This window comes from Protopterus annectens, chromosome 2.part1 (assembly GCF_019279795.1).
Source record: "Protopterus annectens isolate FY-2018-M chromosome 2.part1, PAN1.0, whole genome shotgun sequence".
Lineage (NCBI taxonomy): Eukaryota > Metazoa > Chordata > Ceratodontiformes > Protopteridae > Protopterus > Protopterus annectens.
This window is the reverse complement of record NC_056729.1, coordinates 485,185,978-485,213,082: the sequence shown is the minus strand read 5'-3', so window position 1 is coordinate 485,213,082 and position 27,105 is coordinate 485,185,978. Positions and strand designations below refer to the sequence as shown.

At 45.5% G+C, this 27,105-nt stretch overlaps 1 protein-coding gene across 1 annotated transcript in view; it reads left to right on the top strand.

Moving 5' to 3' along the window:
- Positions 1 to 27,105, top strand: part of ZNF330 (zinc finger protein 330) — a 581,464-nt gene that overhangs the window by 240,549 nt on the left and 313,810 nt on the right. Inside the window, exon 5 of the mRNA XM_044062281.1 lies at positions 7,950 to 8,054. Coding sequence (XP_043918216.1) covers positions 7,950 to 8,054 — 105 coding nt within the window. The remainder of the gene's footprint in view (positions 1 to 7,949; positions 8,055 to 27,105) is intronic.

The window sequence follows — 27,105 nt, the reverse complement described above, 5'->3', positions numbered from 1 at the left end:
CTCTCTACCCCTGTGGATGCTTCCAGTCTTTGATTCAAAAATATCTCCATTAGTATCATAACCACTTTATAATGGGTTCCCACCTTAACCAAGCATATTTGTTTTGAATATGTTACCAGGAATTTGTTTCTTTGGAACTTCAGTGCTTCACTTCTGAATCCTTGCATTTTAATCTCCCTCCAGCTCTGAATTTAATTTTTCCTTTGTGTGATTTTTTTCCCGCAGAAGTACACAGTGAAGGAGGCCTTTAAAGTCAAATACAGTAGGTAAGGATCACTTCAAATCATTTATGCCAAGACCTCTGATTTGTATGTTTGTTACCCTCTTGGCATCCTTTTACATTTGGACTGCCTCTCTCTTCAGTATCTGAGGAGGGATTTTCCTGTAAATCAGATAAGTATGTAAATTTTATTGCTGTGGATTCATTCATTTCAGGACGTGCTCCCTTGTTGCATAGGGGTTGAACTGGTGAACTAGTCAATATGTAATGCCATGGCATTTTTCAGCAGAAATGTCATTTACACTTGAGTGATGAAGCTATAGAAGCTTCAGCATTGCGCTTAGCTGGAGATGTCAAAAAAGGAAATTGCAATGGTTCTCTTCAAAGGTCTTTCTAACAAGTCAACTGTAGTGGTGAGAATAAGTGTTTTTTGCTAGCATCTTTCAGATTCCTTACCCTCTGAAAATTTGCTTGCACCAGCTGTGAAATATCACGTGGTTTCTTAGCCTTGCATTTGAGAGTTCTCAACTCCTTCACAACCTCAGTATTTTGTCGAATTGAGGTAAGATGTGCCTCAGTGCTGCTGGCTGACTTGTGACACCTAGAACTGCTTTTGAAAAAGTAACTTAAATATGTCAAAAAAAGGCACACTCAGTTTTGCAAGTAAAAGCAATCATTTGCTTGCTGTATTCATTTCAGTGTGTTTTTACTATCTGCTTGACAGAGGGGATAAAGCTTAACTGCAGTCCAGGGGGCCTTAGAGGATCCAGTGATCTGGTCACTGGAGCAGTTGGCTTGAGAGGGTAGGAACTGGTGGCTAAAGCAAGCTCCCATGTTGAAGTAAGAAGATAGCTTGGCTCACTGAAGTATCAGTACCTACTGAAAAGGAAACTTGAGGGCATGTGCTTAACTCTACCAGGATGTCCTTCAAGAATGCAACTGCAGTCATAACATATGGGTTGTCCTGCCTCAGGCAGCCCTCGGTCGGCCGAATTCCAAAGTCTGGGTCCAGCATCGGCTGGTGTCGCCTCCTCTCCGACGTCACAACGGCTGGAGTATAAAGGCATCGCCCGACGCCATCTTCTTCAGTCTTTCTTGCCGCGGTGCCCAAGCAGAAGCAGTTGCAAGTGCCGGTCGGTCAGCTCCTGTGTTTTCAGTACCGAAGTCATCTAAAGCTAAGTACCCGTTGGGAACATTTTTTCTTGCCTCAGCCGATGTCAGAACAAATTGAGAAAGTTAATAATTGTTTGTCTTGTGGTAAACAAATGCCTCATAAGGACTTCCATTCTTACTGCCTTCCTTGCCTGGGCCCAGACCACGACGTCTCGGCCTTTGCTGCCTGTGCTTGCTTTAATAAGCGCACTCTCAGGCGCCGGGCAGAATTTGCCAAAGACTTTTTCGGTGAATCTTTCGCGTATATCATGCCATCGGATCAACCGACAACTCAATCTGCCAAAAAACGAAAGGACCGGGACCGACATCCTCAGTCCGCATCCACCACTGATGCAACTCCTAAACCCTCCGCTAGTGCTTCGGTCCCTTCGGAAGCGGTAATTCAACCGCTCCAGGCTGACGACACAGCGTTAACACGACCTTCGGTCTCTGAGATCTCTCCGGTGCCGGTTGTTGATTTTCCTCCGGAAACCGAAGTTTTGGATCTACCCGACACCATTTCTGTAGACAAGGTTACTCCTGCACGTGGGGCTGCTAGGCCTCCTGTATCCATGTCCATCAAGGCCTTTGCACGTGCTAAGGCCACCAGCCAGGCCAAGGCCCATCCTAAACCTGCTGCTCAGGCCCCTTCTTCCGATAAACAGATCATGTCTCTTGCTGCAGATCTTATTTCTCTTATCAGGGGGTCTCAGCCTCATCCAGACAGAGATTCTCAGCCACCTGCAGAGAAAAGGCCCAGAACTGTGCAGGCTGACAACCTCTCTTCAGATGAAGCCTCTGGGGATTCTGAGCATTCTGATACCCAAGAAGAATCCTTCCAGGCCTACGAGGACTCTGATACTGAGGAATCAATTCCCTCTGCCTCCCCTCCAGAGGATTTCTCGTTTGGTGAAGTCCTGCACTCTATGAGGGAACATTTTAAATGGCAGGGTCAGGAATTCTCTGATTCCAGGAAAAGGCTGCGTACCTTCCTCAAGCTTCCCACAGCACAGACCTTTAGCTATTCCTCCAGTTATGGATGTTTTGGATGATGTTTTCTCTGACTCCAGTGCTAACCCTGATTCTCCCCCCCCCCTGCTCCTGTCAAGCCTGACAGATATTATAGGGTCCCTGACACTCACAAGCATCTCTTTAAGGCCCACTCTGTGGAACTAGAAACGATTTCACAGGGCCCCAAGGGAGTGGCTACTAACACTGCCAAGAATCCACTGCCAGCGGACAGGGAAGCTAGGTCCCTGTAGAGATGGGGTAAAAAAGTTTATACCTCTACCACCCTAGCCATGAGGTCACTTAACTGCCTTTTTCACGTTTCAGTACCAGGATTTTTTACTGGATGATTTACAGAAAAAGTTAGCCTCTCCTGAGCCTATTGATAGAAAGGCATTGCAGGATCATATACATAACACTCAGCAGGTTAACAACCATTTTCTTCAGTGTGGTTATGATGCATTGGAAGCTTCATGTAGGGCAGCTATGACTGGGGCTGTGATACGTAGACATGCTTGGTTAAAAGATCAGTCTTTGCCTGACCATGTTAAAGTAAAGTTACTTGATGCACCTCTGGAAAAACAGAAGCTTTTTGGTGCTAATGCACAAGATGTGTTGAAATCCATTGAGGAAAAAGCAAAGTCAGTACAGACGGTCAAGGATTTCCTCCAGGTTCAGCCACCCAGATTCAGCAGAAATTGGCCGTCAAAGAATTGGTCCTTCCCAGGCTCTGACAAGTTTCAAAGGGGAAAAAGCAGGCGTGCCCGAGGTAGAGGGCAATACCGAGGATCCTACAGGGGCCGCCAATGGCAACCTCCAAATCAAAGAAGTGGCGCAGACAGCCCAGCTGCACCACAAGGACAATCACAATGACTTGACTTTCATACCGCTTACAGAGGCTCAAAGAGAAGCACCTTTGGGCGGAAAATTATCCTCCTTCTCAAAAAACTGGCATATCTTAACCAAGGACAACTGGATTCTGGATTTAATAGACAAGGGTTACAGATTCCACTTCCATACTTTACCAATAAGACAAGGCATGCCAAACCTGCCACATCATCAAAGGGCAGAGGCACTCACTCAAGTTTCAAAGCTGTTAAGTATAAAAGCAATAGAAAGGGTTCCTCCTCAGGAACAAGGCCAGGGATTTTATTCAAGACTGTTCCTTGTTCCAAGAAAAGAAAACAAATGGAGACCTATACTGGACTTGTCAACTCTAAATACTTTTCTCATTGTGCCAAAGTTCAAAATGCTGATGCTGCAGCAACTCCTTCCCATGCTGGGCAAGGGGTCTTGGCTGGTCACTCTGGACCTCAAGGAGGCATACCTGCATGTCCCAATCAGACAAAGCTGCAGAAGATACCTCAGATTTTCTTGCAGGGATAGAGCATTATCAATTCTCAGCATTGCTGTTTGGCTTATCTACTGCACCCAGAGTGTTCACAAAATGCCTGGCATCAGTAGTGGCACACTGCAGACTCCAGGGGATTCAAATATACCCCTACCTGGACGACTGCCTCATACAAGCAGACAACAAACAAACCTTAATAGCAAACTTGGACGATGTCATTCAACTACTGCAGGCCTTGGGATACACAGTCAACATTCAGAAGTCAAGACTACTGCCATCCCAACAGATTATTTTCCTAGGAGCCAAACTGGACACAGAAACTCAAATGGCCTACCTCACAGAGGAAAAACAACAGCAGCTACCAGAGTACTTCAAAGGCCTAGCAAAACTCTCCCAGCTGACTGCAAGGAAAATCCTGCAGGCCCTGGAGTTCATGGCATCTTGCATTCTTTTGATACCTTTGGCAAGACTTCATATGAGAAAGCTGCAATGGTACTTAAAAAGCTTATGGTCCCAACACAGCCAAAGCCTAGAGGACGTAATCCCACTTATTCCATGTCTGCAAAAGGAATTTTTGTGGTGGGCTCAAGCAAGTCAGTTAAACAAAGGCATGTCTTTCAACAGACCTCAAACAGGTCAAATGATTACAATAGACGCCTCAGATCATGGATGGGGGCGCACATGGAGGGCAGATGCATTCAAGGTCTGTGGACACCAAGGGAAAGACATCTGCACATAAACCAAAAAGAGATGTTGGCAGTGATACATGCAATCGAGACTTTCGAAAAATCACTACAACAAGGACATTTGCTAATAAGGACAGACAACACCACTGTCATGTGGTATATAAACAAGCAGGGAGGCACTCATTCTTATCCCTCTGCAGACTAACAATGCTTCTCTGGGAAAAATCCCTGAGTCTGAAGATACATTTGCAATCCCAGTTTGTGCCAGGCAAGGACAATGTACTGGCGGACAAGCTGAGCAGAAATTTCTTGGATCCACACGAATGGATGCTGCATCCTCACATTTTCTCACAACTAACAAAGACATGGGGAAGACCGGACGTAGATCTCTTTGCTTCCCACTTAAATCATAACCTGGAAAAGTTCTGCACAAGGACCCACCATCCTCTAGCCTGGAAAACGAATGCTCTCTCCTTCAGCTGGAATTCCCTAAAAATTTATGCATTCCCTCCTCTACCTCTGCTGACCAAGGTGATACTGAAGATCAAAGCAGAACCACCAACAGGCATTTTGATAGCTCCAGACTGGCCAAGGCAACACTGGTACCCCTTGCTGTTGAGCATAACTCTGACCAGACCGTGGCCTTTGACCCTATGGCCCCTGCTTCTAACACAACACAATTACAGGACTGTCCATCAAAACCTGAAAACATTGCATCCGACAGCCTGGAGGTTACCATGACTCCTCCAGCTATCTCTCTTTCCAAAACAATTCAAGAGATCTTGGAAGCACGCAGACCTTTCACCAGAAAAACCTATTCAGCCAAGTGGAAGAGATTCAGCATCTGGAATGCCAACAGGGGTCAGGATACAACATTACTGAGTATACCTCAGATATTAGAATACTTGGCAGAAATGTTTCATACTGGACTCTCATACTCTTCTATAAAGATTCACACCTCAGCAATCTCAGCAAAATACAATTGTGACCCACCAGTGTTTTCACATCCTTTGCTAAGACAGTTCCTAAGAGGGATAAAGAATATCAAACCTCCCAGAAAACAGCCAGTACCTGCATGGGACCTCAATTTCGTTTTGGAAAAATTAACTCTTCCTCCTTTTGAGCCAGCAGCAACTTCAGAAATGCAATTTCTATCATGGAAAACGGTCTTTCTATTGGCAGTCACATCTGCAAGAAGAGTCTCGGAGATACAGGCACTCATGGCAGTGCCTCCCTTCCTCATTTTTCATCAGGACAGAGTTTCTCTAAGAACAAATCCTACATTCATGCCAAAAGTAATTTCCAGGGTGTCTCTAAATCAAGCTATTCACCTGCCTACTTTCTTCCCCAATCCTCAAAATAGGGGGGAAAAAACTACTGCATACTTTGGACATACACAGGCAACTACACTACTACTTGGACAGAACTAAGGCCACCAGAAAGTCTGACCAACTGTTTGTAGCCTATGCTGCTGGAGTACAAGGAAAAGCAATCTCCAAACAAACAATTTCAAAATGGACTGGACACTGCATCAGATTCTGCTATTCTTTCCATGGAAAAGGTGTGCCAGCCAATATTAGGCCACATTCCACCAGAGCTATAGCCACATCCACAGCTTTCCTAAGAGGAGTGGCTACAAAGGACATTTTAGAGGCTGCTACATGGAGCTCCGTGCACACTTTTACCAAGCACTACAACCTGCCCTTATACTCCAGATCCCGAGCAGGCTTTGCTTCGGCAGTCCTGCAGGGCATTTTAGCAACACCATCCCTCTCTTAGTTCCATCCACCCCCAGCTTGGCTATGGTATTCAACCCATATGTTATGACTGCAGTTGCATTCTTGAAGGACATAGTACAGTTTTGTACCTACCATAAATGTAGATGTCCTATAGATATGCAGCTGCAGTCGGATTTTCCCACCCTCCTACCCCTCTGCAACTTTCTTTATGGGTCCCTACCCCTATTCCTATTAGCTGGGGGTATCTCCTATGGTGTATCTGTTTATTACTGTTGTGCATGTCTGGAATTGTTTTATCCATTCACCAAATTTAGCCTTCCTAGGAGGGCACCTGACATCTGGGGCAAGAAACACTGAAGAAGATGGCGTCGGCCGATGCCTTTATACTCCAGCCGTTGTGACGTCGGAGAGGAGGTGACACCAGCCGACGCCGGACCCAGACTTTGGAATTCGGCCGACCGAGGGCTGCCTGAGGCAGGACAACCCATATGTTATGACTGCAGTTGCATATCTATCGGACATCTACATTTATGGTAGGTACAAAACTGTACTTTCTTTCACTCATGTTTGTGGAAGTGTATATGTGCATTGGTGGGTGGGATTGCAGGCCTGTTTTTATGTGAGCACATACTTTGACATTTCTGAAAAGGGTTATACAGACCTCACTAAAAAAAAAAAAAAATCATCCTCCAATGCTGCTTGAATGAAAGCTTGTCTTCTGGCTTTCAGCCTTGCTAACAGTTTCTGAAGTGGCCATTGCAACAGTGAATGAATAGGGATAAGACCAGTGGGGGGGGGGTGGACTGATGGGTCAGCTGGCTTGAAGGAATTAGATTCAGAAAAAAAAGCTCTGTTTCTCACACTTTTAAGCCATTTAATTGTCATCATTTAGTACAGCACATTCTGTAATGCTTTTAATTTTAGTTATGACCAGCATGGACAGATTGCTTGCATGAATGTTGCTCTCATTTTGATGCATCCGTCACACTTCATTATACTAAGGGTAGTGTATTAAGAGATGAATCTGTGATATTTAACTGCAGAAAAACACAAAAGGATCTTTGTCACAGCTTGAAACGTCCTTACTCTAATGTAACCAGTCTTAATGTTCAAAGACACAATTCTTTTGAAGTTGGTATGATTTTTTATGCATTGTATTTTCTAGTTTTAGTTTTTAAACTCTGTATAGTTTTTGTCCCTATGCTTGCTGAATGTCAAGACTCCAAGGAAGCGTAATCCTGGCAGCCGTGAGGCATCCCAACAGTGAGAGCAATTTTTGTAAGCTAGCCCCCATCCTTTGTGGTGGCGTAAGCATTTACATCACTGTAAGGGCTGCCTTTGTTCCCCTCAGTCCACACTTGAATGTGCTGCCACATGTATAGTTAGGGGCTACCCATCACCAGCTTGTGTGTCCACTCATGCAACCCTCTACTACCTGATGAGCTTCTGCTTTCCAATGGAGTCATGTCAGTGGACCCATGACACATATTGAGTGACCCCCCCTCCCCCCCCAACAGGATAGGCATGTCCATCCTCCCTGCCTGTGTCATTATTCTTCCAAGCAGCTAATTGAACTTGGGTCGCTTAGGATGTAGTCAGGACTTTGCTTTTTTATGCCATAACCTCATGCCTGTATTTACTAAATTTCATGGAAAAATAAACTGAAGTAAGTTATTGTGTCTGTTTGTATCACTGACTTTAGTTATTGTAAGGTAGCCTGTTTGATTATGTTAGCTGAGTAATGATATGCATCGGTTCACTGTTTTTTGTTTGTTTTTTTTTGTCTTTAACAGGAGGCAGAATGTTTTGCTGCTCTTTTTGCCACAACTTCCTATGTGAAGATGACCAGTTTGAGCATCAAGCCAGTTGCCAAGTTTTGGAGGCAGAGACTTTTAAATGTAGGTCTTTCAGTAAACAGCATATGTTCTTGAATAGTATCCAAGTAAAGTGTGTTTTGAGGCAGAAACTTTTAAATTCAGGTCATTCAGTAAACAGCATACGAGCTTGAATTGTATCCAAGTAAATGTTTCTACTTCTGACTCACTGTCATGCTCCCACATGTGTCTGTACAGCATGTGTATGCACGTGTGTGTGTTAAGACACACATAAATGTATATAAATAATTGCGAAATAGTTTTGCTAATGATGCAAAGCTTGTAAATACAAGTTAGTTAAAAAGGCTAAAGCTAATAATTTGCTCAGTGTATTTCAAAATCCATCTTTAGTTTTCATTTCAAGGTAGAAGAATTGCATCAGTACAGTTTTAGGGTTCACAAATCCTGACTTCATCCTTAACCTGTCCGTATCACAACTGGAAGGCATGTAAACATCAGCAATGGAAGAGGAAGAACCATGCATTGGTAATATGCAACTGCCTTCAGATTAGTATTGTGTGTGTAAGTGCTGTAACATACTGCAGAACACGAGACTTGGCCAAGGCACTCTTCTAAGCAGTATAGAAAGTGGGTTCCAGATAGTCCTTGTGGATGCTATGTCCATTATGCTTGCTACAGTAGGCCCCAGGGATGTACAGTAGAGCCTTCCCTCACTGAGATATCAACTCCAGTAGTCCTGCTTTTACTGTGATGTCCGGAAAGGCCTCTTGCCCTACAAGAAAGTGGTTGACTTCAACAATTGGCCAGGTTTCTGATGTCATTGTAAGGGAATCCAGTACTTGTCAGCCTGGGACGATATGGTCGACAGACCTCAGTGCTTTGCCAGATGTGGTCTACGTCTGTCACCTCTGGGATTTAGGTCAATGGCCAAGGCTCTTGCCCCCCCAGTGCCTTTTTTAGGCAATGTCAAATAAACAAAATTCCCGATGTAAGAATACCCTCTAAAAACAACCTCAGGGTTATGCTGCTAAACACTAGGAGTCTAAACCTGAAACTGCACTCACTGGAAGCAGCCCTTACCCTGGAAGATGCTGACATTTGGGTGGTCCCAGACACCTGGTTTAAGGCTGCGGAGAACACCACAGCATTACTGGATTACATTTCCTTCCACACATTTAGACCACAAACCGAAGGCCTGGGAACTTCAGGAGGTGGTGTATCTTTATTCTTTAAAAATAAATACACCTCTAGGTAGGTAATGCACCATGATTCCACGGAATTACTTCAGGTGCATTTGATTGTTGGTAAGACCCCTCTTCAAGTCATTGCTAGCCATAGGACCCCTTCCATGAATCAGGACACCCACTCAGCCTACGTGGATCTACTTGAGTCAGTTAAGATTCAACCGAACACCCTGGTTTTAGGTGGCTTTAATTACCATTCCATTGACTGGGTAAATTGTACCAGTTCTAACTCACCTGCCCAAAGGTTCCTGGATTTTGTTAACTCCAATGCCCTGCATCAGGTGGTTGATGCTCCAAAAAGAGGTTAAAATATCCTGGATCTGGTGCTCACAAACATGGAGGACTGATGTACCACCCCCAGTGGTCTGCCTTCCCTGGTGAAATCTGACCACAAATCTATTTTGTTAGAAGTAACTATAGCACAAGACCCTCTCCCACTTAGCTAAAACTAGAATAAAAAACTTTTCCAAGGTCAATTACAACCTTTTAAGGGACAGCATAAATAGCTTCATAGCCCCTCCCCTCACAGGTCACCTCTGCTGAGTTATAGACCAATGCTTTATACAAGCATCTGTACAATTGTATTGACTTGGCTGTACCTGACGGGACCAAAGTAAGATGTTCAAGGAAGAGCAAACCTGCTTGGAGGTTGTCTGCCATCAACTGGCTATACAATAAGAGAAAAGAAAATGTTGTCTAAGAGCAGGAAGGGAAGGTCTCTAAACTGGAAACACTCGATCCTCAACTTAAACAAGCAGATAAGACTCCTTGTGAAGTCTTCCAAAGCTAACCATGAATCCAAATTAGCTTCCCAAACTAAGGACAGCCATATGGTGTTCTTCAGTAATATCCGCAACCTCAACCTCAAAGCAAAGTCTCAGATTTGTGCTGAACTTGTAGTCAGTGATACTACATGTGCAGAACCTGCGTATATAGCAAACCAGCTGGCTGGGCAGGTTCAATGAAAATTTCACTTGCCTGTCCCTGCCTCATATACCCTTAAGCATCCCCACCACCTGGCCACTATCTAGCATCTAAAAGGGAACAGGTCTTAAAAGCGTCCTGTACAAGGCCAAAAACACAGCCTCTATGGGACCAGGTAACATCCCAGGTTGTGTTCTACATGGATTAAAACAGAAATTAGCAACACCACTGGCTACTCTTTTCAGTCACAGCCTAAGCACTGGCATTATCCCAGAAGAGTGGAAAACTGCTACAGTCATCCCTTTGCACAAAGGGGGTGTATCCACTGAGCCCGGGAACTATAGACATATTAGCTTGACCAACCTTGTCTGCAAAACCATGGAGCGAATCATCATGGATCTTATAAATAATGATATAGGAAATCTCCAAATGCATGACTCCACCCATTTTGGCTTTGTCAAAGGAAGATCATGTCTGTTAAACTTGGTGGACTTCTTCGAGAACAAAGGTAAATTTGTGCATTTCGCCTACCGGACTTCGCCAAGACCTTCATCACAATCACCCACTCCAGCATAATTGACCCACTTGGGTATTTCAACCTGTATATTATCAAACTCCAATCCACATCTCCGAAACTTTAGTAAAACAAAAGCACGGATTGACAAAATTGTTTCCCTGTAAAGGGAACCACTTAGCCACCACGGGAAAAAAATCTAAACAGACCAAAACTAAACCTACTAAAGTGGGGGCTTTGTCCCTCACACCCCCCTATGTAAGTAAACCAACTCCAAGATCGCACTACACTGAAGAAAGGGCAAAGTTCACTATGGTTGCCAAGTGGTTCCTTTCACAGGGAAAGGATTTCGGCAGTCCGTGCTTTCGGTTTAGTGACCTTTCGGCGAAGTACAGTCATTTAAGTACAATTCGATTAAATGTACATTCGTTGATACAAGGTAGACCCGTGTATGTGTGTATATATATAAATCTCGCACCTGCATTGTGAGAGTGTTCATATTTTCAAACCGAAATGTTGGAAATCTAATGAGCGAGTAGAAATCTCAGGAATGTCTACTTTACTAAAAATACTACACTTCTGGTCATGAGCAATGAATGTTTTTGCACCCCTGCACCTGGGCTGCCCCCCCCACACCCCCCTGCTACTTATGTATACGAAGCCCAAGATCGCACTACATTGAGGGCAAAAGGATACATTTTCCTGATCCCCACTGTAGTGTGATCTGCATTCAAAATGTTGAATTCACAAGAGCAAATGCTAGCGTGCATTTGCTGTTGAGTTGAGCAAATTTTTTTTTTCGTTATTTGCAAATATCGAACTAGGGCATTCAGTGTTTCCAATTCGGACGAAGTCCAATCCCCCTTTTGGCAGTAAACCTATAATCTCAAATTGAAGGCAGATTTCAACACAAGAAGCACGGCACTAAAATTCAGTGGACTTGTAATGGAAAAACAGAGTAATAAAAACAGTAAGCAGTTTCACATACTTATCAATTGTTTCTTCATACCACGTTATACAATCTCTCCAAGCCATTCTTATAGGACATGTAATTAGCAATAGTAATCAATTAGCCAATCAGAAAAAGGAATCAATTAAAATATATGGGGGATCCTTTAATTTTTAACTTAAACATTGCATAAATATATCATAGAACTTAATATTCACTTCTTTTTCAACTTTGTTTTTTAAAACAGGTTTTATGGAGACATATATACATTGTGTCCTAAGCCTCTATGTGAAGCTAAGGAAAAAATTGATCTTAATTCTTTACGTTCTGTTTTATTAATCAAGTCACCCTCCCTGTTACTCATACTAACCATTTCTAAAACTAAATATGCTCCTGTCCTTTTTCTATAATATGTTTACCTATAGCGCTATACTGTAACCCTGAACGGACACAGTAATAGTGATCTGTAATACGCTCACATAATCGCCTATTTGTCTTTCCTACATAAAACATATAACTGACCTCACAATACGCTGAATAAGTCAAATTCTTAGTGTTACAGTCTGCAGAAACATTAAAAACTTATTTTTTCCTAGTGTCTGGCTGTATAAAAGACTCCTCTATAAAAATACAGAAGGCACAGCTGTTACATTTACGTGTCCCTGCATTCGTTACTAGTATTTTCTTTATCAGCCCTCCAGTAGGGTAACATAACCTACGCTGTAGGGATTTCTTATTCTTACGGACAAAAGTAAGTTTATTGCCTACTGTTTCTGCTCTTTTTCTATCTGTATTTAAAATATGGCAGTTCATAATAATATTCTTAAGTTGCTTACTATCAGTTGACTAAGTGATAGTATGTATCATTCTTGAATTCACTCCATCTGCCTTTTCTTGCGTCTTTTCCTGTTGGAGGATTGTATGCGAAAAATATGGCTTGCCTTTCCCTTTGCTAGCTATTCTAGCTGTCACTTGCCATTTCTACTTCCTTCTTTCTGTATCCTCTCAATAAAATCTGTCTTTATTTGATCTAAACTCTTCATTTCTATCATCGAGCCTCAATGCTCTTAAGGCTTGACCTTTGATTATAAATAACATATGGAAAAATATGTTGAGGATGCATAACTGGTTTGGTGTAGAAACGCATTGCTATAACAATCCTTCCTATATATATTTGTGTGTAAATTCACCTTTTTCATCAATACTGATCATCACATCTAGATATTCCAACTTTTCACATGAATATTTCATAGTGAATTGCTAGTACTATTTAAGTAGGGTAGAAATTGCTGTAATGATTGTACATCCCCTTTCCATAGAATGTGCAATTCATCCACAAATTGATGATTGAAGCCTATATACCTGTTGTATTCTGTTCCTAGAATGTACTGATTTTTCCATTGTGCCATAACTAAATTGGCATAGCTATTTGCACAATGTGTGCCTATAGCTAAACAAACACAGTTGGCCAGCAAATGTAACAGATGAAATCAGCCCAAAATATAAGTAGATAAAGCGATTTAATTGTATAAAATAACAGACCGGTTTCGGCAAAAATATGCCGCCTTCAGTGTTGGAAAAAACAGACTTAAATAATACAATTGAACATGTAAATAAATACTTTTAGCTTACCAATGAGCACACTGATAAGCCAATACTCATGAATAATACATGAAAATCCAAAACATAGTAAATCTATGAGACCAAGCTAATATATTGTAATGTGATGAAATGTTAGAAATAATTCATCCATTAGAAACTACAAGTGCTGAATACAGCAATAATGTAAATATAATTAAGGAATGTACAAATGCTCATATATATTTTTTTATATATATACAAAATATGTCCAAACATGAAATATCGATATAAACTCCATTGTAAAAAATGCACACCAGTAGGCACAAGCTTCCCTACTGAAATGATGCATATATATTAGGCATATATTTACTGTGATATACCAACATGTATGTACAATATTTTGAAATATGAAGTAAAAAAGAAAATTGTACCATACTTGGTGCTCATGAATGGTGATGTAGAAAATATGTTTTAAAAAGTGGTTAAAGATGATCATTGAGTCCAAGTAAAAAAAGTGTGCCCAACCTTATTATCCAGTATTTCTCCTTGTGATCCAATATGCCGTGCCACCCTAGTGTATTGCTACGGTCACCAACTATTCTGTCAATGATCATGAACCTAAACTGAGCTTGTTGATGTTTGGAAACATGTCTATACAGGGCATTAGTTTCCTTTTTGTTTTTGATGTCACTTCGATGTTCATTTATGCGTGTTCTTAATGGCCTTGGAGATCTGGCCAACATAAAATGCCCCACAATGACATGAGGCCAAATAGACAACCCAGTTGCTGCTGCAATTGCCAAATATTTTACACTCAAACTTTACTGGTGTTACGACTAGAAAAGTGCTTGGACTTGGTAATCTGTTTGCAGGACCCACAATGGCCACATGGAAAGGTACCCAACAACTCATGTCCTGTTATAGTTAGTTGTTTATGGATAGCTCCTCCACTTCCAATGTGTTTATAATGTGAAAATAAGGAACCCAATGTTTTCCTTTTCCTATATGAGAATTGGCATTGTTCTCCCAAAAAACATCTGAGTTGTTCATTGGCCAAAAGAATATTCCAATGTTTATTTATGATGTCCCTAACAGCATAATAGTTCCTGCCATATGTGGTAATAAACCTGATAGTAGAAGTTCCTGAGTCTTGAGATGGAATCTTGTAGTCCAACAATGTTTTTCTGTTCAAGTGGGATGATCGTGTCCATGCATTGTTAATGTCTTCAAGTTTATACCCTCTGTTGACAAATCTGTAACAAAGATCAAGACTGGCAACATCATAATCTGTTTTGTTGGAACTAAGACGTTTCATACGCATAAATTGTGACACCGGGATATTCCTGATGGTATGGCGTGGGTGCATGCTTGTAGCATGAAGTAAAGTGTTATATTGGGGGTACTTGCGAAACACTCGGGTAGTCAAAGTATGGTCTGGATTCCTAGATATAGTCACATCCAGAAAATTGATGGTTTGCAAATCAGAAGTGCTAGAGAATTCAATACCCCAGATGTTATCATTTAAATATTTAACAAATTCCTGCAGATATCCAGCATCCGCACGCCATACCATCCAGCAATCATCCAGGTACCTACGCCAAATGTCCATTTCAACCAAATATATATTATGGGAATCATCATAGATCATACATTCCTCAAAAAATGCCATGAACAGATTGGCGTAGATAGGAGCAAAAGAAGCCCCCATAGCTGTACCTTGGAGCTGCCAGTAGCATTGGTCTTGAAAATAGAAGACATTTTTGTAAAGTACATGTTCTGTCATGCAGATAAGTAATGTGTTGAACCCTGGTGTATATAGTCCAGCTCTGTCCAACCAATATTGGAGAGCTTGTAAACCAGCCCAGTAAGGTATGCTGGTATATAATGCTTTAACATCTAATGAGCACATTAACCACCCTGACTCCAGTGTAGCATGCTATATGAACATGCCCATTGACTCTACGCCGAATTTTAAAAAATAAATTGATTCATTTTTGAACCTAGCATGTGAGGAAGGTATTACCAAGGGTTGTGTTTCTCAACTTTCAGTTAAGGACCCTTGAAAGCAAATTCTTTATTACCCAAAATACACAAATCATTAACCAACCCTCCGGGTAGACCGATTGTTTCGGGTATTGGATCCTTAACTGAACCCCTGTCTGCTTTTCTGACACATTATCTTAAACCACTTTTGAGTTTGGTCCGGGCAAGGCTGCAGGATACTACACAGTTCCTCAAAATTATCAAGGACACACAATTGGAGCCAGGGTGGTTAATGATATTTAACATTTATATATCGGGATGCATGCATGGCTTCATAAGTATATCTTGGGGTATATTTACTTGATGTTTATGGAACCATGTAAACATAACTATTAATAATAATTATAATTATTATTAATATTTTTTATAGTTTTTTATAGGTTTTAATATATGTGGCTTAATAGCTACAAGAGGGTACAGGTAGCTATTTAGAACAGCTTATGGGTAATAAGATATTGTATACACCGGAGCAGGTTTTTAATACTTGTTTTTAAAAACGTTTTCACGTATTATTTGGGTATTTGGCTGGAAAAGGTACCTATAACTTTAATCTACTGTTTCAATTTCACGTCGTCAGTAATTGTTAATTATGTGCTTAATCATGTGTTTAACATATGCCTATTTAAAGATTTTAACATTGTACGTTCCTGTTTTGTCTGAGGAAGGAAGGATACAAAGCCTTCCGAAAGTGCTTGGTAAATAAATTGAGTTCTAACATTAAATCTGAAGTAGGAGATTCATTTGTCTGCAACCTGTGGGTTATGGATCCGATATCGGATCCGAACCGGCATGGTTTACCAGCTATGGATCCAAGCTCTCAGCTCCTCCCCTCACCCATAATGCCCTGCTCTACCCTCATGACCTCAGATCTCGTTTGCCGCGCATGGTGACCAAATTGTGTTTTCTAAGCTCTCCAGCTAAGTGCAGTTTTATTACTCTTAAAGTACTAATTTTTGAAGTTTTGTGTGAAAGTTGTGTGGAAGTGTAGGTTTCCCTTTTATTTAATCATACTTTTAGTGTTTTAAAATTTATTTTTACTTATCCCTCCCCTCGCTGGTAGCGTAGTGTGTGTTTGGGCCTGTTGAGTGATTTTGTTACTTTACTTTAAACTAGTTTAAGTAACCTTCTTTGCTTTTGGGATGTCTGAACAGCCCAAAGATGTGTTCTCCAAGTGCTCCGAGTGTGGCCATAAGCTTTCCCCGGCTGATGGCCACACTCGGTGTGTTAGATGCTTTGGGGTTGAACACCTCACTTCTGGATGTTCCATTTGTGCAGGGTTCAACCCCAGGGCATTGAAGGAGCGGAGGTCCAAGCTTGTCTTGGCGGGTCTTTTGCCACCGGACTCGGCTCCGGCCTCCGCTCCTTCGGGGTAACCGTTCACGGTTGTCTCCTCTCGGCTCCCCTCCTCCTCCTGGCACTCAACCTCCCTGTAGTGGTTCGGAGGTGAGGGAAGCTTGAAAGAAGGACCGGTAGGGGCAGCACCATAAGAGGCGGCCGAGACCTCTGTTTCGCCCGCCAGCCAAGCGGCTTCTCCTCCGCCTCCTTGTCTGTTGGTTCTCCCTCCTCAGCTCCGGTCTCCAGTGTGTTTTCACCGGGACCTGAGGAGGAGGAGACCCGATCTCTGTCGAGGCTATCGAGGAGGCACTCAAGGCCTACCTCGGTAGCCTCGCCGAGATCAACTTATAGCCTGTCAGACGCTGATCTGGACCGGATGATGAGAAGGTTCATCCAGGCCCAGAAGCAGATGGGAGTGCTCTTGCCTCCCCTCTGGGGAGCTCACCCTTTTTAAGCCAATTGCTCCTTCTCCGACCCGCTACCCGGGTTCGGAGCAGTTGGAGCCGAGCAGCCGAGCCGGTAGGTCGGCGCCGATAGTACTTGGTACCGGATCCGACCCTGCCCTCGAGTGCCGGATCCGAGCCGGATCCGGGGATCAGTGCTCCTTCGGCGCCGCCTGTGTCGGAGCGCACTGTCCTTCAGATCCGGCGCCGGCGCCGCTCCGATCCACTCGGATCCGAGGGAGCCGATTGTCGGATCCTTTGGTCGAGGTCTGCTCCCCTTCGGCTTTTGATGTAGTGGAGAGGGCCCTGTTGAGGGTCTCCGGACCCCCGGCATTTGCTTCGGCTCCGTCCCGCGCTCCCTCTGCACTGGGTCAGGCTTCCACCATCCGGCCCTTGGGACAGCCTGCTCCTGTGCCCCAAGCTGTTCCCCTGGAACAGGTTGCTGTTTGCGAGGAGTCCTCTGACAGCCCCCCGGAGGATGTTCCCCGCAAACATACGTGCAAAAGGAGGCACATAGACTCCCCCGAGTCTCTCTCAGAAGACACGGATTTGGAGGAAGGGGAAGGCTCCCCACGGTCACCCCCCGAGGATGTCTCATTTGGAGACATCATGGAAATGCTCCGCATAAGGGGGGGGGTGGTCTGCCCCCAAGTCTTCCTCGGTCGAGTCCGTGTTCTTGGAGGCATTTGAAGCGGGCCCATCTGCCTCTTGGGTGTCCCTCCTGCCGACCCCTGGTGGACCTCATTACCACCAGGGCGTGGAAGGAACCGGACACCGTGGAGCCAATCCCTAAAAGGCCCGGCCAGATTCTCAGTCCCCGGCTGACCGTGCCCATTGGAGTAAGGGGCCTCTGGTAGATGCCATGTTGACGGCGGCGGCCACCAAGAGGGAACTTGCTCAGGAGAGTCCCTCGGTCCATCCCCCGAGCAAGGAGTCTCGGATGATGGGACCGCTTGGGGAAGCGGATGTTTAGTTCAGCGACCTTCTCTGTAAGGGCACTGAACTATCTGGCACACGTGATTAGGATGCAGCGCGATCTTATTAAAGAATACGCTGCATCCCCCCCAGAGTCCATGTCGGAGGAGGACAAAGTGCTGCACTCCACCCGCATGGCCACTCTCAGGTCCGTCACCAATACCTCTATGCGGCTACTCTCCCATGCTACGGAAGGCGCCGCTACAGCCGCAGGGGCAGGCCTAGTTACTAGACGTCAGGCCTGGCTCCGTCATTGCGATTTCTCAGAGCCCTTCAAGGCGTCATTTGTGACGCCTTCGATGGTTCTGCCCTCTTTGGCAAAACTGTTAGCGACACTTTGACCCAGAGCGAGAAGGACGGAAGACACTGTCTGCCATGGAATCCGCTTCTCTGCACCCCAGAGGCCCTATTCTAGGAACCAAAAGGGTCAGAAGAAGATGTGGTTCCGAAGTCGCAGCAATCCCAGCCTGCTCCGGACAACCAGTCCTTCCGTGGCAGAGGAGGACAGGGAGGACACGCCCTAGGGGCAGAGGGGCTCCCAGGAACTTCGGGTCCAGAGAACCTTCTCTGAACGGCCCGCAGCAGCCCTGAGGGTTGCCCGACTGCTCCACTCTGGAGGCAGTCGGGGACGTTGGAGCACCTGGCGGCATGGGAGTCCATAACATCAGACCGCTGGGTTCTCCAGATCATATCCAGAGGATGCCGTATCCCCTTTCTTCACTTGCCAAAATTGAAGTCCCTCCCGACGTTCCACCCGGTCAGTGGGAGGCCGCTTTGGCAGAAATTGGCCATCTGCTAAAGAAAAGAGCCATCCAGCCCGTCCCCAGACCAGATCGGATCAGGGTTCTACTCCAGGTTCTTTTAGTGCCAAAAAGACGGGGATCTAAGACCAATTTTAGACCTTTCACTCTTGAACCTGGCAGTTCCCAAGGAGAAGTTCGAATGGTCACGCTGCAGTCTATTCTCCCCTTCTGGGAGAAAATCACTGGATGTGCTCCATAGACCTCAAGGATGCGTACTACCACATACTAATGGACAGGCGCTCCAGGAGGTTTCTCCGCTTCCGGCTGGGAGCCAGTCACTACCAGTTCGGGTCCTTCCCTTTGGTCTCACCACAGCCCCAGGGTGTTCACCAAAGTATTAGCAGTGGTAGCGCCCACCTGAGGCTTCAGGGGGTACAGGTCTTTCCCTACCTGGACGACTGGCTCCTTACCGCCCCAACAAGGCATCTACTACTATTGGGACGAGACTCCTTTCTCCATCTTGCTCCCCGTCTGGGCATCACTGTAAACACAGAAAAATCCAACCTAGCACCCACGCAGTTCATAGATTTTATAGGTGCCAGGTTAGACACAAGGAGATTAAAAGCCTTCCTCACTGCGGACAGAGTTCAAAATCTGCAACTCCAGGTGCGGGCCATTCTCCACTCAAGCTCAGTTCCCGCGGAGTTGGTCCTGAGGGCTCTAGGGTCCATGGCAGCTGCTATAGCGATTCTTCCTCTCGCCAGGTTCAATATGCGCATCCTCCAATGGACACTCCTAGTCCAGTGGTCGTATCTTGCTCTTCCTATGCATCATCCCATTGCGATCAGCAAGGCTTGCAAGCGGTCCCTCCTGTGGTGGCTTCACTCTCCAGATCTCCACGGAGGCCGCCCATTTTGTGCTTCTCCCCCTCTCGCCACGGTGACCATGGACGCCTCCCGCCTCGGGTGGGGGGGGCATTTTGCAGGCCGGACCGTCCAAGGCACGTGGAACGATTCAGAGACCTTACTGCATATCAGTGTTCTAGAGATGAGAGCTGTGCTCTTAGCATTGCTAGCACTTCAGGCCTTTCTTCCCTTGGGAACAATTGCGATTCAATTGGACAACATGTCGGTTGTCTGGTATATCAACAAGCAAGGAGGAACCAGGTCTTACCCTCTTTGTCGAGAAGCCATGAGAGTTTGGGAATGGGCAATCTCCACCCACCGCTTTCTCATAGCAACGCATATTCCGGGTCGGTCCAACATCCTGGCGGACAAACTCAGTCACACCATTCTCACCCCTTACGAGTGGTCTCTCAATACTCAAGTAGCGGAACGCATATTCGCACGGTGGGGAACTCCTTGTTGCGATCTTTTTGCCTCTCCCTCAAACACCAAGTGCAACAGTTTTTTCGCTCTGATACCTCCTCCCGGAGGTTCCCCAAGAGACGCTCTGGTGCATGCTTGGCCACCCGGTCGTCTTTATGCTTATCCCCCCTTGCCTCTGATGCTCCAAGTTCTTCAGAAAGCCTCTCGGTTGGGGTGCAGAATGATTCTCATTGCTCCGTTTTGGCCTCGACAGATCTGGTTCCCCTTCCTAAGGTCTCACTCTGTGAATCCTCCTTGGATTCTAGATCCCATTCCGGATCTGATATCTCATCCATCCCACTTATCTCCTCCGAACCTGGACAACCTGAAGCTGACCGCTTAGCTGCTCCAGTTCCACTCCTGATCAGGACACGGGGTATTACCTCCCCTGTTAAGGCCATCCTGGTGGCAGCTCATAGGCCATCCACTAGGAAAGTCTACCGCAGCAAGTGGAACGGTTCTCGTAGGGCGGAGCGGCAAGGCCTAAACCCCTTCACAGTTCCTCTCCCTTTGGTGCTTGATTTCTTAACCACTCTTTTTAATGATGGTGCCAGCAGTTCCACGGTCAAAGTACAACTTATGCAATTTCCCATTATCACATTGGTCATGACTCCAATCCACTGATGTCGGCCAAGTTGTGTAAGATTTTCCTTAAAGGTACTTTTCTTCTCAGGCAAAGCAAAGTAAAGCAAGCGGTTCCTCCTTGGGACCTTTCCTTAGTTCTCCAGGCCTTGACCGCCTCGAACCGGCTACGGTAGATCTGAAATTCTTATCTTTCAAGACCGCCTTCTTAGTAGCCATTACTTCGGCCAAGAGAGTTTCAGAGCTTCAAGCATTATCAGCTAAACCTCCTTACTTGGTCTTTCATCCGGACCGTGTTTACCTCAGGACCAACCCGTCCTTTCTTCCTAAGGTAGCTTCTGAAGCTAACATTAATCAATCCATTAACCTCCCTGTCTTCTTTCCTAAATATGAAAACAAAGGTGAATACAAGCTTCACTCCTTAGATGTTCACAGGCAACTTAGATTTTATCTAAACAGGACGGCTGGTCATAGACAATCCGACCAGTTGTTCATTTCTTTTGCTAAATTTAACTTGTGCAAACCAATTTCTAAAGTCTCATTATCTCGCTGGATTTCACAATGTATCTTATTGGCTTATCAAGCTTCGGGAAGGCCCGCACCGGAGGGTGTACATGCCCATTCAACCCGGTCAGTCTCTACATCGGCAGCCTTTAAGGCTAGGATTCCTCTAGATGATATTTGTGCAGCAGCCACGTGGGCTTCATCTCATACTTTTATTTCCCACTACAAATTGGATCTTGCATCTAGGGGTAGAGCATCCTTTGGCTCCACGGTGCTCCGGAATATCCTTCCATGATGGCCGCCCAAGATTCAGGTAGCTGGGGACTCTGTCCCACAGGTTGCATAGAAATGAATCTCCTACTTCAGATTTAGAAGTTATGTACTCACCATAACGCTCCATCTGAGTAGGTGTATTCATTTGTCTGCAACCATCCCGCCCTCCTATCCCCCTGGCCTTTCAGTTTCCTGCATATGTTGTGTTACCCTTTTCAGGGTGTTCTTGCTGTTGGCAAACTCTATCTGAGGTCATGAGGGTAGAGCAGGGCATTATGGGTGAGGGGAGGAGCTGAGAGCTTGGATCCATAGCTGGTAAACCATGCCGGTTCGGATCCGATATCGGATCCATAACCCACAGGTTGCAGACAAATGAATACACCTACTCAGATGGAACGTTATGGTGAGTACATAACTTCTCATTTCCTCACTGGTTTGACTCGTGATACGCTTGATTGGAATATATCCTAATTTTTGGATTGCGATACATTGTGAAGGCCTTTTCTTCAATTTTTGTGTTTTAAATAACCACAGATAACACAGACCATGACCACAGACGCCTCAGACCTTGGATGGGGGGCGCACATGGAAGGCAGGTGTATACAAGGACAATGGTCTCCAAAGGAAACACATCTGCATATAAACCAAAAGGAAATGCTGGCAGTAATGCATGCCATCGAGGCCTTCCGACAACAACTTTAGCAAGGCCATTTGATGAAACGGACAGACAACACCACTGTGATGTGGTATATAAACAAGCAAGGGGGCACCCATTCTTACCCCCTTTGCAGACTGACAATGAATCTTTGGGAAAAATCACTGAGCCTAAACAAACAGTTGCAATCCCATTTTGTTCCAGGCAAAGACAATGTGCTGGCGGACAGCCTAAGCAGGAATTTCACAGATCCACACGAGTGGAGGTTACATCCAAAGATCTTCACACAACTCACTTCGACATGGGGCAGGCCAGAAGTAGACCTGTTTGCCTCTCACCTCAACCATCATCTACAAAAATTCTGCTCAAGGACATACCATCCACAAGCTTGGAAAATAGATGCCCTCTCATTCAACTGGAACTTCCTAAAAATCTATGCATTCCCACCTCTGCCACTGATGACCTCAGTATTACTAAAGATCAAAGCAGAGAGACCCAAGGGGATCCTAATAGCTCCGGACTGGCCAAGACAACACTGGTATCCACTACTACGAAGCATATGTCACACCAAGAAGTGGGCCCTTCCCCAATGGCCCCTACTTTTGACTCAACACAACTTCAAAACAGTGCATCCAAACCTTCAGACACTGCAGCTAACAGCCTGGGAGATCCCATGAACAACCTCAACCTATCTCTCTCCAAGGAAGTTCAGCGGATATTAACAGAGGCTCGAAGACCATCCACCAGAAAGGTTTACTTAGCAAAATGGAAGAGATTCAGCATTTGGAATACCAGCAAGGGACATGATGCATCATTATTGAACACCCCACTCATCCTGGAATATTTGGCAGATATGCTAAAGAATGGACTCTCATATTCTTCCATAAAGATACATGCTTCAGCTATTTCAGCTAGATATAACACTGATCCGCCTGTCTTTTCACATCCTTTGCTAAGGCAATTCCTCAGGGGAATCAAGTACATTAAGCCACCAAGAAAGGCTCCAGTGCCAGCCTGGGACCTCAACTTTGTCCTAGAAAAACTGACTCTACCTCCATTTGAGCCAGCAGCTTCAGTCGACTTGCAATTTCTCTCATGGAAGACAGCTTTCCTGTTGGCAATTACCTCAGCAAGAAGGGTTTCGGAACTACAGGCCCTAATGGCAATACCACCTTTCATAATCTTCCACAGCGACAGGGTCTCATTAAGAACCAACCCTACTTTTATGCCAAAGGTGGTATCTAGGGTTTCTTTAAATCAAGCTATTCATCTGCCTGCTTTCTTCCCCAATCCTGAGAATAAGAGGGGAAAGACTGTTACATACCTTGGAAATTCACAGACAACTTCGATACTACCTGGACAGAACCAAGACCAGTAGGAAGTCTGAACAACTTTTTGTAGCTTACGCCCCTGCAGTCCAAGGAAAAGCAATTTCAAAACAGACTATTTCAAAATGGATTGGACATTGCATCAGATTCTGTTATTCCTTTCATGGAAAGACTGTTCCAGCCAATGTCAGACCACATTCCACCAGAGCTACAGCCACCTCTACAGCATTCTTAAGAGGGGTGCCTACTAAGGACATTCTAGAAGCTGCTACATGGAGCTCCGTGCATACATTATCCAAACACTACAATCTCCCTCTATACTCCAGATCCAGAGCAGGCTTTGCTTCGGCAGTCCTGCAGGGTTTGATTGCCACACCTTCTTTTCCTAGAGCATCCCCAGCTAAGCTATGGTATTCTACCCATATGTTATGACTGCAGTTGCATTCTTGAAGGACATAGTACAGATGTTAAGTTGTCTATCTCGCCTTCATTCTTGCTGGATGGGTTCGGAGCCGACCTCGGCTCCGACTCGGCCACTCTAAAAGCTCGAGAGTTGGTTCCACCTATATCCCACAATGCTAGGCGAGAGTTACCTCAGATCTAGGTTGGTTGTTTCTACCGGTTCCTGGTGAGTGCTAATTTTTCTTGTAAAATTACTCTTTAAAACCCCTTTTAAGTTAATATTCTTACTTAGTTAGTGTAGATTACAAAACTTTATTCCCGACCCTAAATATTTCCGTTTTCTTTCCCTAGAACCTTTGGTTCTTCCATTGGGCCTTTAGGCCTTCCTTCCTAGTGGAGTGTGTGTGTTTTTGTAGTTTATCTAGTTTATTGTAGTTTAAATTCTAGTTTTACTACTAATTTTATTGTGTTTCCTGACAGGCTATAACTTGTGTGTTTGTGTCCGTGTTTGTGTACAGTTGTCAGTTAAAAATGTCTAAAGAAGCAAAGGTCTCGATTCAAGAAGTGTGATGCGTGCTGTCAGAAAATGTCTCTGACAGACGCTCACACTTCTTGTGTCTATTGTCTGGGCCTGCAGGACTCCTGTGCTGTGTGCCATGGCTTCAGCCCCAGGGTCCTGCAGGAAAGAAAAACAAATTAATTCTTAGAGGCTTACTGAAGCCAGAGGATTCCCTGTCAGTTTCAACAGGGAAGCCCTCTAAAACATCGAGGTTCGGCTCCGCTTCTGAGCCGAGACCTCAGGTTGCTCAACCTTTGCCTTTATCAGCTGCTGGAGCCGATAAGTCTCAGTCCACAGTTTCTGTGGCTCCCGCCGGAGCCGAGGTTATTGAACCAGACCGAAGAGGTCCAGGTCACCATCTCTTGGCTCCGCTCATTCGGCCAGGATCTCCCCTGCTGTCTGAACGCTGTCGGATCATGACCTTCAGAGGGTAGTGAGTCGACTACTTAAGTCCGAGGCACTAGCCCAGATGCTTCAGAGCCCGACTCATCAGTCGATGCCTGCCCCGTCCATCAACATTTTCCTCCGCCGACTCTCTTGAGTTCGAGCCGGAACCGAGACTGTGATTACGCCCGAGACAATTGTCTTCGCCCGCTCCGTTTTCTTCTTTGAAGAATCTGACTTCCCTCGTCGGCTCTGAGGGTGAGTGGCATCGACCCTTGTCCGACCCCTCCTCGGGCTTCGCTGGTGAGTTCGGCTCGACATCGGCCTCGAGCCATCACTGTCGGTGCCGAGGGGGTTCTAGCTCCTCGGAGCGGGACCTCTGGCTCTGCCTGACAGGGGTGCATTCGAGGTCATGCGGAGTGTGTTAGAGCCTGGCTCTACTCCACAGTCGGCTCCTCTATGCTGCCTCAGGGTAAGTCGACTCACTCCCTCATCCCGGACCGCAGAGAGCCAGCTCCTCAGGAGCCCCTGTGGGATTTCATCCTCTTCGAGGCCTCTCCTGATTTGGCAGAAGAGCCCCTCGGAAGAGGAAGTGTAAGAGGAAACACATTGACTCACCTGAGTCTATCACGCCAGACACAGATTTGGATGATTCTGAGGGTTCCCCTCCCCTTCTGAAGATGTCTCATTTGCAGACATTCTGGAGATCCTGAAACAGAGGGAAATTGGCCAGCCCTCAACCCTTCGGAGGACAATCTGTGTATCTTGAGGCGTTGGCTCTCGTCCTTCCACCTCCTGGGTGTCCCTCCCCCCTCATGCAGGTGGTTGCTAAGAAGGCATGGACGGCTCCTGATTCAGTGGACCCCACTCCCAGGAGACCCTCTAAGTTCATCACAGCTCCAGCAGACAAGCAGTTTTAACAAAAGGAGTTTCTGTGGATGCTATGGTGGTAGCTGCTGCCACAAAGAAGGAACTGGCTGATCCTTCAGTACCTGTCCATCCACCTAACAAGGAATCTAGGTCCATGGATAGGTACGGGAAGCGATGTTCTCCTCAGCGACATTTACCATGCGCTGAACTACCTGTGCCATTTCACTGCCTTCAGAGGGACTTGATCAAGGAAGCGAGTGAAATGTTAGGATCCTACAGCTGGGTTCCAAGACAAGATGAACACGCAGCTGGCTACCCTTAATTCCATATCCAACTCCTCCATTTCTTACGGCTGATGGAGCGAGCAGAGCCGCAGGGACAGGTGTGGGCACGCCTGGATGCGGCTATGCAATTTTGCGGACTCTTTCAAGACGTCTTTCACGAACTCCCCTTTTGATGGATCATCTCTCTGGTCCTCAAGTGAAAGAAACCCTGACTAGGTGCGAGACTGATGGCAAGACCCTTTCTGCCGGAGTCCGTTTTCAACTCCTTCCAGGCCTTACCCCAAAGGCCAGAAGGGTGGAAAGATGTGGTTCCGTAAACAATCTCAAGGGACTTAGTCGTTCCTACCAAAGGCAGAGGTGGGAATAACAATGGTAGACGCCCTAGGGGCAGGGGGTCCGCAGAACCAGGGCAATCGGAAGCCTTCCTGACAAGCCCTTTCAGCATCCCTGAGGTGTTGCCCGACTGCCCATCTTCGGAGGCAGTCGGGGAAGATTGTCACTGTACCCAGAAGCCTGGCTATCCCTGACTCAAGACAAATGGGTACAGTCCATCATTTCAAGGCTATTCTATCCCCTTTCTTCGCTTCCAAATCAGTCAAAAATCCCTTCCAGATGTTCCACCAAAGGGATCTAGCAGCTTTGGAAATTTCAAAACTGCTTGCAAAAGAGCAATTCAGCCAGTGCCAGCAGACCAACAAGGATCCGGAATCTACTCAAGGTTCTTTTAGTTCCAAAGAAAACAGGGGACTTATTGGATCTCAGTGTCTTGAACAAATCAGTCAAGAAAACAAGATTTCGGATGGTCACGCTGCAATCCATCCTTCCCCTTTTGGGCAAAGGAAACTGGATGTGCTCTATAGACCTTCGATGCGACTATCACATAAAATGAACAGACGCTCCAGAAGATTCCTCCGCTTCAGGCTGGGAACCAGTCATTTTCAGTTCAGGGCCCTGCCCTTTGGTCTCACCACTGCCCCGGTGTTTACCAAATGCATGGCAGTGGTAGCTTCTCACCTGAGACGACAAGGATTCCAGGTGTTTCCATATTTGGACGACTGGCTCCTCACAGCTCCCACCAAGCATCTCCTTCTGATGGCCAGAGATTATACTTTTCGCTTGTCAAAAACTGGCTATTTCAATAAATTAAAGTCTGTT